Source organism: Tursiops truncatus, chromosome 15 (assembly GCF_011762595.2).
Source record: "Tursiops truncatus isolate mTurTru1 chromosome 15, mTurTru1.mat.Y, whole genome shotgun sequence".
Classification (NCBI taxonomy): Eukaryota; Metazoa; Chordata; class Mammalia; order Artiodactyla; family Delphinidae; genus Tursiops; species Tursiops truncatus.
Window position 1 is genome coordinate 255,702 of NC_047048.1, and position 14,282 is coordinate 269,983.

General features: G+C 62.7%; 1 protein-coding gene across 5 annotated transcripts in view; it reads right to left on the bottom strand.

The window, feature by feature from the left end:
* Window positions 1-7,291: 7,291 nt before the first annotated feature.
* Window positions 7,292-14,282, bottom strand: part of PRKAR1B (protein kinase cAMP-dependent type I regulatory subunit beta) — an 85,467-nt gene continuing 78,476 nt past the window's right edge. For 3 of the 5 annotated variants that reach the window (XM_073791775.1, XM_073791776.1, XM_073791778.1), the window contains one exon: window positions 10,892-13,250. In XM_073791775.1, coding sequence (XP_073647876.1) covers window positions 12,906-13,250 — 345 coding nt within the window. In that variant the 3' untranslated portion in view covers window positions 10,892-12,905. Of the gene's footprint in view, window positions 8,647-8,973; window positions 9,056-10,891; window positions 13,251-14,282 lie in introns of those variants that run through there. The other 2 variants (XM_073791777.1, XM_033839786.2) reach the window with 1 other exon arrangement.

The window sequence follows — 14,282 nt, forward strand, 5'->3', positions numbered from 1 at the left end:
GTCCAGGACGAGGGCGGATGCAACGGGACGGGTGGGTCAGGGTGGGGCGCATCTGGGGCTGGGCTCTGTGGCGGTAGAGGGGGAGCGGGAGCCAGCAGGAGGCCGGCGGCAAGATGAGCACAGGGCCTGGACCTTGCGGGTGGCCACGGAGCTGGAGACAAGTGAGGCAGCGGCAGCCGGCCCCCGGGGCCAGAGGGCATGACCTCTCGAGCTCAGAGGGGGCTGGCCAGGCTCTGGCCACTGCCCCCCTCCCAACCAGCCCTCCGGCCAAAGCGCCAGGGTGCGGCCACGGCCTTGGGCAGCATCCAGCCACCCTCACCCCTCCAGGAAGAACGCCTGGTGTGGGAACTCCACGGACACTGGCTAACTTGGAGCATTTACGCTGGGATTATCTAAATTAGTGACGTTTTCCTGTCATGGTTTATTTAGTCTACAGAAAAAACGAAGCAGGAGTTCCTAGGAGTTCCCACATATGCCCACTCGCTCGGGGCTTTTCCTTCTGAGGCATGAAAAGTCAGCTGAAGTGTGTTTGGAAACAACGATAATCCTACCAAGAGCAAAACTACGAGTTTTCTTCGGACTCGGGCAGCTTGGAGGGCTGCGAGGGGGTCTGGGGGGCGCGGCGGGTGGGGGCGTGCTCCAACCTGGGCTCTGGCCCCCGGCTCCGCCTCTGGCTGTCAGTATTCGCGCCCATCTAAGGTTCCTGGAACTCCCGAGTGAGCAATTCAGTTCATTCCGATCCTTGCAAGGACTTTTGTTTGGGTTTAGAGGTAATCACACGTTCATTCAACAGACGTTTGTGTGCCTGATGTGTGCGTGGGGCTGGGGACACCGTGGACCAGGACCACGGCGGGAGACACACCTCCTGGAGGAGCTGGCCTGCCCCCACAGCGGGACCCTGGAACGGTAGGAGGGGTCTCCATCCCCAGGACGTAGAGACACAAGGTACGGCACCAAGTGCTCGGCCGACCCTGACCAAAGCCCGTTCAGGTCAGGACCGAGCTGCGGAAGGCAGGAGACAGCAGAGGGTTCCAAAAAGACTGCAAATCCTCTGACGCTTCTCCCATCCAGAGGTGGGATCCGTGTCCCCTCCCTGAGTCCAGGGGGCCGGTGGAGGTGACGCTGCGTAACTCAGGACACCATGTCCCAGGAGGCGGTGGCCGGCTCCTGCTGGAGGAGCTGCTCCCGGAGGCTTCAGGGCTGTGTGGGCGTCTGACCGCCGAGGCCACCACGCTGCACGGAAGCCCAGCCACCTGCGAATGCCTCGGGTTCCGCTCGAGGGCCCAGCGTGCGTCCGGGGAATGGAGAGGGTCAGCCACCGAGTCGCCCCCATCGCTGGGGTCTTCGCAGCCGGGGTCCTGGCCCCAGGGAGCTGGGAGGAGCCCGACTCACCGGCCCGGCCCCAAATCTCCACCTGCAGGGGCCTGAGTGGGTCTCACGCTCCAGGCTTCAGGGTGACATGGCACAGCGTTTGCAAACAGGGCCAAGGGCAAGCAGCGTGTGCTGGGGACATGTTTGTCACCTCCACAAAACTGGGGTCCCCTCATCCTCGAAGCCCGGCCCCAGGAGCAGGAGGAAAGATCGGGGGGACACATCACCGGCTAGCATATCGGGGAGGGGGCACTGCAGCTGCCTTGAAGGGCGGCCAGGGCGGGGGCGGAGGAGCCTGCCAGGCCACAGGCGGCCTGAGAGGGGAAGCCAGCCGGAGCCAGAGGATACCAATGCCGGGCGTGAGGACCACGCGTCCGGGTGAAGCCAGGGGCCTGGTTATCACCGTGAATGTGTGTGACATGGTTAGATAGTCTACGTAACAGCAGCTCCAAATCTGTGCGTGTTTTCTCGGCACCAGACCCCATGGTAAGTGCTTTACACATACGATCCCATCTCTCGGGCACAGCTGATCCCGGGAAACGAGTATTACTACTTTATAGACGAGATGGCTGAGGCCCAGGGAAGTGAGGGAACTTCCCTGATACCACAGAGCTCATACGAAATAGGCCCAGCACGCCGTACGCTGGCCCTGGTGCGTCACGGCACAGGGGTCAGGGACTGTCCGGCTGGTGGTCCAGTGCGTTTCTGAAATGCACCAGCCTGATTTATCTTTCCAACCGCCAGAAAAAGGAATGTTTGACCAGTGAGGTTTGTCAGGGGCTCACAGTCTAAACTGGAAGGGAGCTCTCCAGTGGAACGCCGCAGGGCTCTGTCCTAGAGGCAGACCCGATATCAAGCTAGAGTGGGCCCCTGCTGGGAGCAGCAGAGACAAACCCAACGACCTTCTACGTGGCTGAATAAAAGTCCCACATGTGGGATTCAAAATCCGCTGTAAACATGTTAGGTCTACCTTTGTTAAGCAATACCCGCGAAAAGGTTCCGAGGGCCTTGGTGGCCCCCAAGCACACCATGGGTGTTGGGTCTCCAGGCCCAGATCAAGAGACGAAGAAAGCCTTCCTGCTCGTGGAGTTCAAGTTGGAGCCAGACTAGATGACCCCTGGAAGAGGGGAGATGTTCAACCCAACGGGAGATGGGGCTGGAGCAGAGCAGTGAGTCACTGACTTCCTAAATTGGTCACAACCCAGGAGGCGAGAGAGGTCCAGAGGGGAGAGAGAGGTCAGCGCGGTTGGTGGCATCAGGACAGTCTTCCTGGCAGGATGTGGGACAAGCCACACTCGGATGGGAAAAGGCAGACCCCAGGGACCCATCTGGTCTGAGCCCCTGTGGCCCGCAAGACCCCCAAGTCACCCGCTCCAGCCCCGGCCCTGCCTGAGTCCCACCCGCGTCCACTCAGCTCAGGGAGGGACTTGGGGACCACTACGTTCTTCCAGATATACTGTGGGCTGCATTCCTAGGCTACTTTAGAGAGGGATGGGTGGGGCCCAGAGATGTCGAGGGACTTGCCCAAGGCCACACAGCAAGTGGCAGAGCTCTGTGCAGGGACAGGGGCTGGCGTAGGGAAGGGAAGGGGCCGTTCAGGTGTTAAGGGCTTGCTGATGCCTGGGTGTCCCCTCTGCCCCCGCCTGTCCTGTCCTGGGAACGCCACCAGCTTAGGGAAGCTGCAGGATCACCCTGGCCACTCACTACCCAGGACCTTCCACAGCGTAAATCAGACTCGCCCCAGAGTCCCAAGCTCTCCAGCGGCTCCTCCCTGCCCTTCTAGTGGAATGCAGACCCCTCCCCACATCCCACCTGCCCGCCTTCCCCATGCTCCAGCTCCCTCAGACACGCAGGCTCTTTCCCTTCTAATAGAAACACACAGAGGGATCGGGGTACCCCGTACCCAGTCTCCTCCAATGGTGACATCTTGCGGAACTCCAGTGCAAACCTCGACCAGGATCTGGACGTGGGTCCAGTGGAGACGCAGGGCGTCCCATCAAGGCGAGGACCCTTGTGTCCCTCCCACCTCAACCTGAGCTCCGTTCCTGTGACTTTGTCACTTCAAGGCTGTCACGTACATGCCGTCATACAGCGGGTAATCCTTTGGGGTCGGCATTTCCTCTCGGCATAATTCCCCGGAGACCTGCCCAGGCCATCACCACCGCCATAATTCCCCGGAGACCTGTACCAACAGCTGGCTCCTTTGCACACTGAGTCACATCCGTGGTGTGAGGGCCTCACCCTCAGACGGCCTCACGGGGGACGTCTGGGTGTTTCCACTTCCGCGGACGAGGCCTCGTGAGGCTCCCTGTGCAGGTCTCTGTGTGAGTAGGTCTGCGATTCTCTGGGATAAGCGTCCAAGCTGCGCCGGCTGCGTCCTGTGGTAGCTGTATGTTGGGTTTTGGGTTTTGTTTTTGACGGAAGCCTCTGTTTGCCAGAGTGGCTGCACGGGTCTGTGTCCCCACCAGCCACATGTGAGCGACCCCCTCGCCCTGCTTCCTCGCCGGCACCGGCTGTGGTCGCTGTTTCTCACCTCAGCCTTTCCTATGGGCGTGGAGCGTCTCGTCCCCGGTGCTGCCGAGCGACCATCTTTCCTGTGCGTATCTGCTGTCTGTGCAAGTACGTGAGTGTCACTGCCGAGTTCCCAGAGCTGGTCACACATCCCGGTGGGAGGCCTCTGGGGGAAGGGCAGATCGACGATCATTTCTTCCCCTTTCATCTTCCTCACGGGATCCTTCGCCGGCAACGTTTTTCATTTTCAGGAATTCCAATTCGTCCAGTTCTCCTTTCATGCCTTGTGCTTTGGGTGTCAAGTCTCAGAACAATGGGCCCGGCCCCAGAGCCCAAGGATTTTCCTCCTCTGTGTTCTTCTAAACGTTTCATGATTTTATCTTTGTGGGTAAGTCTGTGAGCAATTTGGAATTCATTTTTGTAGAAGGTATGGGACTTTCATCAGTTGCTTATTTTTTGGCCTGTGGAAGCCAGAGCCTGCATTTCCCCAGATTTCCCTCCAGTAACCCAGAGTTTCTCCGCTTTTCTTTATTATTCAAATATTTCTTGGTGCCGGTCCTGGGGCCCACAGGTCGAGTGTGAAAGACCCACGCCTGCCCTCTGGGGCTCACTGTCAGGCCTCGACTGGCCACGCCCTGACCCTCCCAGAAGCTGCCTGGGGATCAGACGGGGGTGTCCACGTCAGGCCCCCCAGGGCAGCCGAGGGGAGCGAGCCACCCGGGGACTGTCTGCATGGACCCCATCCCGCCGTCCCCTTCCACACAGCGCCCCTGGCACCGCCCTGGGGGCCGCGATGGGGCAGGAACAATTGCCCGGCTTGTAGTCTCAGGCGGACACAAGCACGCTTTCACGAGCCCACAAGACTGGGTCTGTGCCGCCTGGCGCCAAAGGGAGCAGGCCCAGTGCCCAGCTGGGGAAGATGCTGCTCTGGCCACACCCCCAGTGGGCAGCAGGCAGAGGCTTCCCGCAGCCTCCAGCCTGGGTCCCCGTGCCCCAGCCGAGCAGGCAGCCGGGGCCAGACCTGCCCTCCAAGGAGGGGTGCCTGCCACGCCCCACCGCATCCCAGCCCAGGAAGACCCTGGGCTTCTGGGAGGGACCCCAAGTTCCAAGCAGCACGGGGTGGGGGTGGGGTCGAGCACACACTCAAGGTTGGCAGAGCTCCGGTCCAATCCCAGCGGGGCCGCCATATGTCCTGTGGCTGCCGTGTAAAACGCCCCAAGCTCAGCGCCTCAGAGCAGGCCGACCTGCTACTCAGCCTTCCAGCCTCAGGCCACAGGCCGACCTGCTACTCAGCCTTCCAGCCTGCAGGCCACAGGCCGACCTGCTACTCAGCCTTCCAGCCTGGAGGCCACAGGCCGACCTGCCACTCAGCCTTCCGGCCTGGAGGCCACAGGCCGACCTGCCACTCAGCCTTCCGGCCTGCAGGCCACAGGCCGACCTGCCACTCAGCCTTCCGGCCTGCAGGCCACAGGCCGACCTGCCACTCAGCCTTCCAGCCTGCAGGCCACAGGCCGACCTGCCACTCAGCCTTCCGGCCTGCAGGCCACAGGCCGACCTGCCACTCAGCCTTCCAGCCTGCAGGCCACAAGTCCAAAGGCTCCCGTGAGCTGCTTCCTGCTGGGGTTCGGGAGGGTCCGTCTCTTCCTCCAGCTCCGAGCCGGTAGCTTCTGTCCCTCCTCCCCACGCCCTCTCTCTGGCCCTGGCCCTCCCACCTCCTTCCTCTTAGGGCCCTCGTGATGACACTGCCCCCCGCCCCGGCACGGGCAGCTTAGGACTGGTGACACGAAAAGATGAATCTCACTTGTTCTACTTTCATTTTGTACACGTGGCTCCTGTCGTATCACGTTTATATTTATACCGTGCAGTGCTTTGCAGTGTGCAGATTCGCTTTGATTATTCAGATGTTTTATCAAGAAAACTGAAGGACGTGTGCGTTGGCCTCCTGACTCTCCTGTGGCCTCGGCCCGCCCTGCATCCTGGGCCACGCGGCCCGAGCCCCGCCCTGCGTCCTGGGCCACTCGGCCCGAGCCCTCGGGAGGAGCGGGGGTCCTAACGTGGCTGCTTTCTGTTTTCGGGAAGCACGTGGGGACAGCGGGACCCCAGAGCAGGACAGCCAGCCCAGCCAGGGGGCGCCGGGGGGGCCGGGAGCGCTTCTGGGAGAGTGTGGAGCAGGGCCCTGTCCCAGCTCTTGGCATGCAGGGCCATCTCTGCCCCCCCGCAGTGGGCCACCTGCCCCCAGAGTGATGGACAGGCACTGCTCACGACAGCCCCCCCAAGGCCCGCGGAGCTGCAGCTCCCACCCCAGCTCCACGGACCACCCCTCACAGCCCACGAGACAAGGCCCAGGGCAGGTGCCCGCAGGGCTCGCACCCGTCGTGGACCCCGGAGCTGCTGCCGCCCGGCCCAGCGGCAGCGACTTTCTGTGGGTCAAGCCCCTCTCCGGGTCGGTCTTTATTCCGGAACCCCCGTTCGGCTCTCCCAGGGAGCCTGCTCTGTCCAGCCATTGTGGGGAGCCGCGTGGTAGGCTGCCCCCCCAACTCCCATGGGCCCTTCCCTGCCTCCACGGAAAGGCCAGAGCCCGGACACTGGCCTGAAAGCTCTCTGGGCAACAGGGCGGCTGACGCGCCCCTGCTTGGCTCTGGGGTGGATGGCGGCCTCGAGGCGGCCTTCTTAGGAGAGGCCGGGAGAGGCTCAGCCCAGAACCCCGCTGCTCCCGGAGTCCGGACACGAGGGTCAGATGGCACACGCTCCCCAGCTTCACGCCCTTCCCGAGTCACTGCTTGGAAACTCCCGAGGCCATCAAACCGTGGTCACCTGGGGTGGGCCCGGGGCCTGCTTCCTGCCACACAGAGCTCAGCCCTGCTGCCGCCCCCCGGCCCCCGGGAACCGTGGCCAGCTCGTCACATCAGGACCACGAGAGAGGGCTTAAAGCCCAAGGGTCCATCGCCATCGACGGGTGAACGGAGAAAGAAGATGTGGTCCATCCACACACGGGATATGATTCAGCCTTAATGAGGAAGGAAACACTGACACAGGCTAATGAAACTTGAGGACAGAACAGTGAAATGAGCCGGACGCAGAAGGACAGTGTGGTTCCACTTCTGTGAGGTCCCTGGGGAGAGGTGCCTGGGGGAGTCAGGGTCACAGAGACAGAAAGTAGGGGGTGGGGGCCAGGGCCTGGGGGAGGGAGGGGGTTAGTGTGTAGCGGGGGCAGAGCCTCAGTTTGGGAAGACGAGAAAGTTCTGGAGATGATGGTGGGGATGGTCACACAGCAGCGTGGATGCACCTGATGCCCCTGAACTGGAACACGGTGAAGAGGGTAAGCTTTATGTTGCGGCTGTTGCATCACAACAGAAACAAAACAAAAGGAATGAAATCGTCTATGAAAGATTTCAGGCCAAAACATGGAGCCGGAAGACGTACGCCATTTAATAGCACGTGCAGCATTCAGAACATCACGATAGAGAGGGCGGGGCTCACACACCACAGAAACACCCACAGGCAACGGCAGGGCCGCCCCGGACTAGGCAGCCCCCCGGGCTGCAGGGCAGCAGCAAATCGGGGTAACTGCACTCTTCCGTTCGTCCTTCAGGTCACCAGGAGTCCCGTGGGGCACGGGCCCCAGGCCCCTCCAGCTCACGTGAGAGTTGGCCTGACGACACTTCCGAGGGGGAATGGATTGACTGACGACTTAGGTGTGTGGGCCCAGGGCTGCTCTGACTCACATTCTTCCTACATGGGGAGGGGAGAGGCTCGGATAACGGGCTTTCCCACCAGGGCGAGACTCCTGGTTAACGGGAGGCTTGTCTGCTGGAGAATGACTCACAGGGGACTCTGTTCCTGACAACTTCATCCAGAAAGTGTTTTAGAAAATCCCTCCACTTCCTCCCAAGTCTCCAAGAAGCTGCTTTGCGAAGACGTGGAAGGCAGTGGGGCCTCCCCCGGCCCCGAGAGCAGCGCTCACCACACCTCGGAAAGCCCCAGGCTCACATGGCGTGCCCTTCCTCTCCTGGGCGTCTCAGCCCAATGAGGATGACCCCTGCCTCTGACGGTCAGGCAAACTGGTCAGTGCGCCCAGCTTTCCAGGAGAGGGGAGGGTCACGCCCACTCCCCTAAACATGCCGTGGGCTCCGGGGGGCCACCCCCCTCTGAGGCTGGAGCTAGTTTAAGCCGCCAGAGCCTCCCCACCCCTGGCATCTTGGGAGGACCCTCTGTGGGGGCGGGCATTTGAGGGAGGGGCTGGACCCTCTCTCTCTTCAGCCTCAGCTTCTCACTCCAAGCCCAGGAGTGCCTGTGGGAACCCCCGGGATGTCATCGCCCCACACCCTGGCCACAGACCGGGTGGCCTCGTATCACAGGGGTCGGCCGCCGGGAGCTGCCCAGCCTGATAGGAGAGGAGAGCCTCCCAGAGCTGGCCCCTCACCCCAGAAGACGTGGGGAGGAAGGCGGGTCCCTTAAGAGGAGCCAGTGGGGGACGGGGAAGGGAGACGGGGAGGGGGCCGCCACCTCTGGAGGCGTGAGCCCGAGGGAGGGGCGGTGCCAGCTGCCAGCCTCGCCTGGACGCGCGCGCGCACAGCAGCAGGAGCGCGGCTCAGACGGTGAGGGAGATGAAGCTGTTGTAGCGCTGGATGTTCCTCTTGAGGATCTCGGAGCAGGGGCCCAGCACGCGCTCGAAGCGGGGCCGGTCCAGCTTCACGCACTTGAGGGGCCCCCGGGCCACCACGGTGGCCGCCCGGGGCCGGTTCAGCAGCAGCGCGATCTCCCCTGGGGGCGAGAGAGAGCGTCAGGGCTACGGATTTAGGGGAAAAGCCAAACCTCAGGACGCGAGGCCGCACCTGAGTGAACGTCTGTGCGAGCGCGGCCCACAAAGCGCTGGGATACACTTACACCATCGCCTGGAACTCAGATGGCGCCGGGCCTGGTCCTGACCCGCATCCTGCCCTCCCGGGACCGCCGGCACCCAGGACAGGCCGCCAGGGTGCCCAGGCCTCGGCCAGGTCCTCCCACGGCCCCTGCGGACCTCACCTCAGGCCCTCCTGGGGCCCTGTGCGACGGCTGCCACCCCAGGAGGGAGCGGACCCCACAACTCACCAAAGTAGTCGGAGGGCCCGAGGCGCCCCACCTCCACATACTCCTCACCGGGGGACCGGCGCTGGAGGACGGAGGCTGTGCCCTGCAAATGCCAAGGGGACACGTGAGGGTCGGCCGGCTGGGGTCGGGTGGGCAAAGGCGGGGGTGCCCAAGGCCACCCCCGAGGGGCACCGCCCGCATCCCCCTCCCACCGGCTCCACGCCCCCACCTAAAAGTGAGGCGTGGGGTCTGGGAGCTGCGGCCGTGCTCTGGCCCAGGGCACCTCCCGGGCACCACCATCCTCGCCGGCCTGGCTCCTGCCCCAAGCTGTCTGCCCGCGGGCGGGGCACGGGCAGAATCTGGAGGTGCCTCCGAGGGCAGCGCTGCTCCGAGCTGACCTTGGCTTAAGTTTCAAGGACGGGAGGCGCGTGGCCTCGTGGTCACGCCGCCCCGCTAAGCGATGCGGCCCCCTGGCCTCCAGGCGGGGTGTCCGCGACACTGGGGCTCAATGATTAACGCCAGCCTAGGCAGCTTGGCGAGGCCGCGTTCCACACCAGAGACTCGGCCTTCGGGGGCCGCAGCCCGGCAGCAACAAGCCGGCACCGGTGGCTTCCGCGCGCAGAGCCCCCTGGCCTGCCGTCTGGGGGCACCCTGGGGCCGGAGCCTCGTCGGAACCCGGCATCTTCCCCACACGCCCAAGGAGTAGCAGCAAGGCCTTATGAATCACCCCTCCAGCCCCACTGGCCTCACCGGCCGCTGCCGATGCCCTGGACGCACAGAGGAGCCTGGGCTGTCTCGCGGTGGGCTCGGCTCACCCTGGCTCACCCAGACCCGGCCTCGCAAGCGCTAGCCTGGCTGCGCCCGGGTTAACTGGTACCCCCTCCGCCCGGGCCGCAAGAGACTCGGTCAAAAGACCCCACCAGGGCCTGCCGTGACTGGGACCTCCGGACGCCCTGGGCGGACCCACGCCGGCCCCACTCCAGCCACAGGGCCGCTCGGCCGCGTCTGGGGTGCTTACGAAGCTGGCTGACAGAGGGAGCCGGACCTGGAAGCAGCAGGCCATCTCCACCCGGCCCGGGCACTCCAGGAGTGCTCCCTGGGCCGTGTGCCCACAGACCCCGGCCGAGGGACAGGGCCTGCGGGACACGTGGTCCCGTGCTGCCTCCACGGAGAGGAGTGGGGTCCTGCTCCCAACTGCCCCTGGAGTGGAGGCGGTCAGGTCCAGGGATGACGGCACCGCGGTGCTTTTCTTGAGACAACGTTGCATTAAGCTAACTATCGTTTACGTGCAGCCTTTTCACTTATATAACTTACATGCCTTTCATTCCCATTTTAGACAATTTTCCATTTTACAACTGGATCATTTTCCTCTTCAGGACCCCAGGGACGGAGCTGAAGTTCCAGCTGATAGAATTACTCAGTGAAACTCCAGGCTTAAAGCATCTGATGAGATGCTTCAAGCTCCAAACAACAGAAAACCCAACTCAAGGTGTCTAAAGGCTACTAAGGGCAACTGCTCTCCCGCAGAACCAGAAGACTGAGACAGGGCTTTCAGGGCTGGCTAGTTCAGCGGCCCACAGACGAGTCTGGACCCAGGCTTGTCCGTGCCTCCTGCTCTGGTGGCCTCGGTCGAGTCCCTGTGCTGGCACCGTGGCTGCCACAGTTCCAGGGGTCACCCAACGCCTCCCCCTGCCATCAGCAGGGAAACCTTCTGGAAGCTCCCGGCAACCTCCCCTCACAGCTCACTGGCCAGAGCAGGTCACGTGCAAGCGATGCGACTGGCTGCCACTCCTCAGGCTCTGCCCTGCCCGCTTGGGACAGCGGTGAGGATTAGGGCTCAGTGGGCACAGGAGAGCAGGGATGGGCTCGGGTGGGCCACTGTTCTGTTTCTCACTTGTCCCCCGCCCCATGCAGACACCTCCCTGCCCTCTGCCTCCTCTGGAACCAACCGCATCCCCCGTGGTCACTGGAAGCATTTCTCTCCTGGTCACATGTGGACCGGCCCATCTTACGATCGACGGCAGGTTGACGAGATGAAATCTGTTTCCACTGGGACGCACGGAGCTTTCCCACTCGGGACCTTGACACAGAGGATGTACGCGCACCCGTTAAGACTGATGTAATAACAGACCCTCCAGGCTGGACGGCATGAAGATGAAAGGTCCTCAGGGGGAGCCCTGAATAAGCAGGACCAACAGGGAACAGGTGGCCGCTCCGCTCGGTCCTCACACGTCCCAGGGCTGCAGGAGCACATGGCCACGGGACCATGTTGTCCCCAACAGGGTGTGCACTGCACCACACTCTCTTCCCGCTGCTGACAGCCCGGTCTCCACGGGGGGAGGTCTGGCAAGGGGCAGTGGGGCCACGAGAGGAAGGGCCACGAGGGACAGAGCCACGCCCCCCAGGGGTGCCTGTGACGACCGTGGGGTCACCACTTCACAAGACAGACACGTCCTCATTCTTCACCGCAGTGGTTCGGGGGCTCTTTGCTGCAGCAGCTGAGGCTGACAGGCCGCCACCCCCGAGCCCTGACACAACGGCAGGACGTTCCTGTCCTGGGAAGGCAGAGCCGCCAAGCCCAAGGGCGGGGAGCGAGGGAAACGGGCGGACGGACTCGATGGGGTGGGACCTCCAACCAGCAGGGCCCGGCATTCCCACGACACGGGCCACAGGCGTGACCAGCACACGCCCGGGCCTTCCCATCCCAGCGAAATCACCGCAGCCCTGGAACAGCCGTCCTGTCCGAGCTCGTTTCCCAGACGGGCGTGAAGGCAGCATAGACATCCTCAGGGAGTTGAGAGCCGGAATTCTGGGGGCTGGAGAAACACGCTTGCCAGAACTCTAGATCATATTCCCCAAATTTCTCATTGATTCTAACCCAACTCTAAAAATAAATCAGGTCACATAGGAATCAGCCAGGGAGGAGCACAAGGAAAACGTCACTGCTGGAGTCTGGAGGAGAAGGGGTTACGAAAGGCCCGTTTGCCTTTCAACGCTTTTCAGTTTTTAAATTTTTCTACAGAGTCGAAACCCACATCAACTCTTTGGTTTCGACAACGGGCACGCGTGACCTTTATGAGACAGAAAGCAGCCAAGGTCGAGGAGAACGCACTCGCTGAAGCAGGGCCTCAGGCTTCCCGCTCCCTGAAGCAGCCCCTCCAGCCCGGCATAGAGCCCACCTGACCGGTCGAGCGCTGGCACAGCCGGGAGCCGCGGTCCCGCCCGTGCGGGCCTCGCCCTCCCCAGGGACATGGCCCACCTCCGTCTCCTCCAGCCTTCGGGCCGTCACCCACTCCTCCAGCCTGTGAGCCGGACTCCGCTCGAGGGCAGGGAAGCCTACGCAGTGGAGAACGGCAGGCACGGGCGCCCCAGGACCCACACCCTGGTGGGGTCAGAGCAGACAGGTCAGGGCTGTGGGCCGCTGGCCCCGCGCCACGGTGCGGCCCAGGGTGGGGCTGGGGGACGTCAGGGTCAGCGGCTCAGCAGGGACGGCACCTGGTGAGAGAGGAGCCCCCACCAGGGACCCGCAGCCGCGCCGGGCAGAGACTGGAGCTCGTGCGCATCCGGCCCAGCAGGGGAGGGGACACACGAGCGTGTCAGTGTGAAGGCCAGCCGTGCAGTGAGCAGTCACTCTCAGATCCCACTGACACCAAGTTCAGGGAGAGCAAACACTATTTTATTTGAATAAATATCTATCTTAAAAGAAACAGTATCACAGCCCTAAGCAGGCCCCAGCATCACCTCCCGTAAGCTAAAGGACAACTGAAAGAAGAACACAGGAGGCAGGTATGGGAAGGCGCCCTCGACGCGGCCTGAGCCCCGCGCCCTGGGCGGCTCCCCGCGGTCCAAGCCTGGCTCCACGACGTGCTGGCCGTGGTCAGGGGAAGGCAAGGCACAGCCCGAGCCTCGGTTTCCTCATCTGCAGAAGAGATACGATGCCGGCCACCGCAGACTCAGGGAACCAGCGCGTGCGGGCCTGCAGCAGCATGGCCATGGTGGGGCCAGAAGCCGCCCTCGGGCCACCCAGCTCCCGGCCAGTGGGCAGCGGTGGGTGAGGGAGTCGACACCCCCGCACGGGGATTCGTCCAGGACAGCGCATCTGTTGGACTTTCCACGGACAAATCAGGCGTGTTTATGGCAACGGTCTTTGCACGCTGCTTATCTCTCCTCCCCTGGTGCCAGGAATCCCGTCCGGGGTAAAGCAGGACCTCGGAATCCAGCAAATGAGTTCCACATCTGTCTGTCTGGGAACGCCTCATGCTGTGTGCGGATACCAGGGAAACCAGAGCTGGGAACGGCTGAGGATGGGAAACACAGGCCCTCAGGGTTCCTCCAGCCTCCTGAGGGGGGCCGAGGGGAGGGAGGAAGATGGAAGATGGTGCTTTTAGACTTTTTGGGGGGGTGCATCCCCAACTTTTAAAACTGTTTCTTACGTTAATTAAAACAAAAAAATCAGGAAGGAGCCAAGTCAATGAGAAGGACTGTAGGAGGGACCCACACAAACAGTCACGGGGGCAGAGGAGGTGGTGTCACCCTTTTCTGAAGATGCCTCTGTGTCACTGGTCTTATCCCAGCAAGTGACATTTTACGGGCATAATTTTTTAAAATTCATTTTAGGAAAGGCTCTCATCCCTGAACTCAGAAGCTCTGAGCTCCAGGCCTCGGCACCTAGAGGCGGACCTTGGCAGCCTCACCGGAACCTTCACATACGGGACGCTCCTGGGGACACGCGGCCGAGGAGGCCCGAGGCACACGACAGCGTGTCAACCTGGGGGCACCGCGTGTGGGCTCAGTGCGTCCGCCCACAGGGGATGTGGTCAGGTCATTGCAAAGCCCAGGAGTGCCCGCCTGGCCGGCACTGGGAGCCGTCCTCACCAGGGCAAGGGTGACTGAGGTGCACGGGCTGGGGCCTACAATAGGGGGGGCTCCAAGAGGATGGGTCCCCAGCCCCGGCCCCCCCAGATGACAAGGTGACGAGGAAGGAGATGCGTCAGGACCTGGGAGCCCCCTGGACTCCTCTGACCCTCTCGGTGGACCTCAGAGCCGCCCGAGACAGGGCCTGGGCGATCCCGGGTGTGAGAGCCCCCCCGTGGGATCAGGAGAGGTGCTGTCGAGCACCAAGCAGACACCAGGTCGGGGGTCATCTCCAGCTCCTCTAAGATTCAGCAATTGTGCTCCTTGGTATTTACCCACAGGGTCAGGTCGGAAGCTCACGTCCACACGAAAGCCTGCACGAGGGTGCTTATAGCAGCTTTATTCAGAGCTGTCAAAACTGGAAGCCACCAAGGTGTCCTCCAGCAGGTGACGGATAAACAAACTGGTCCATCCAG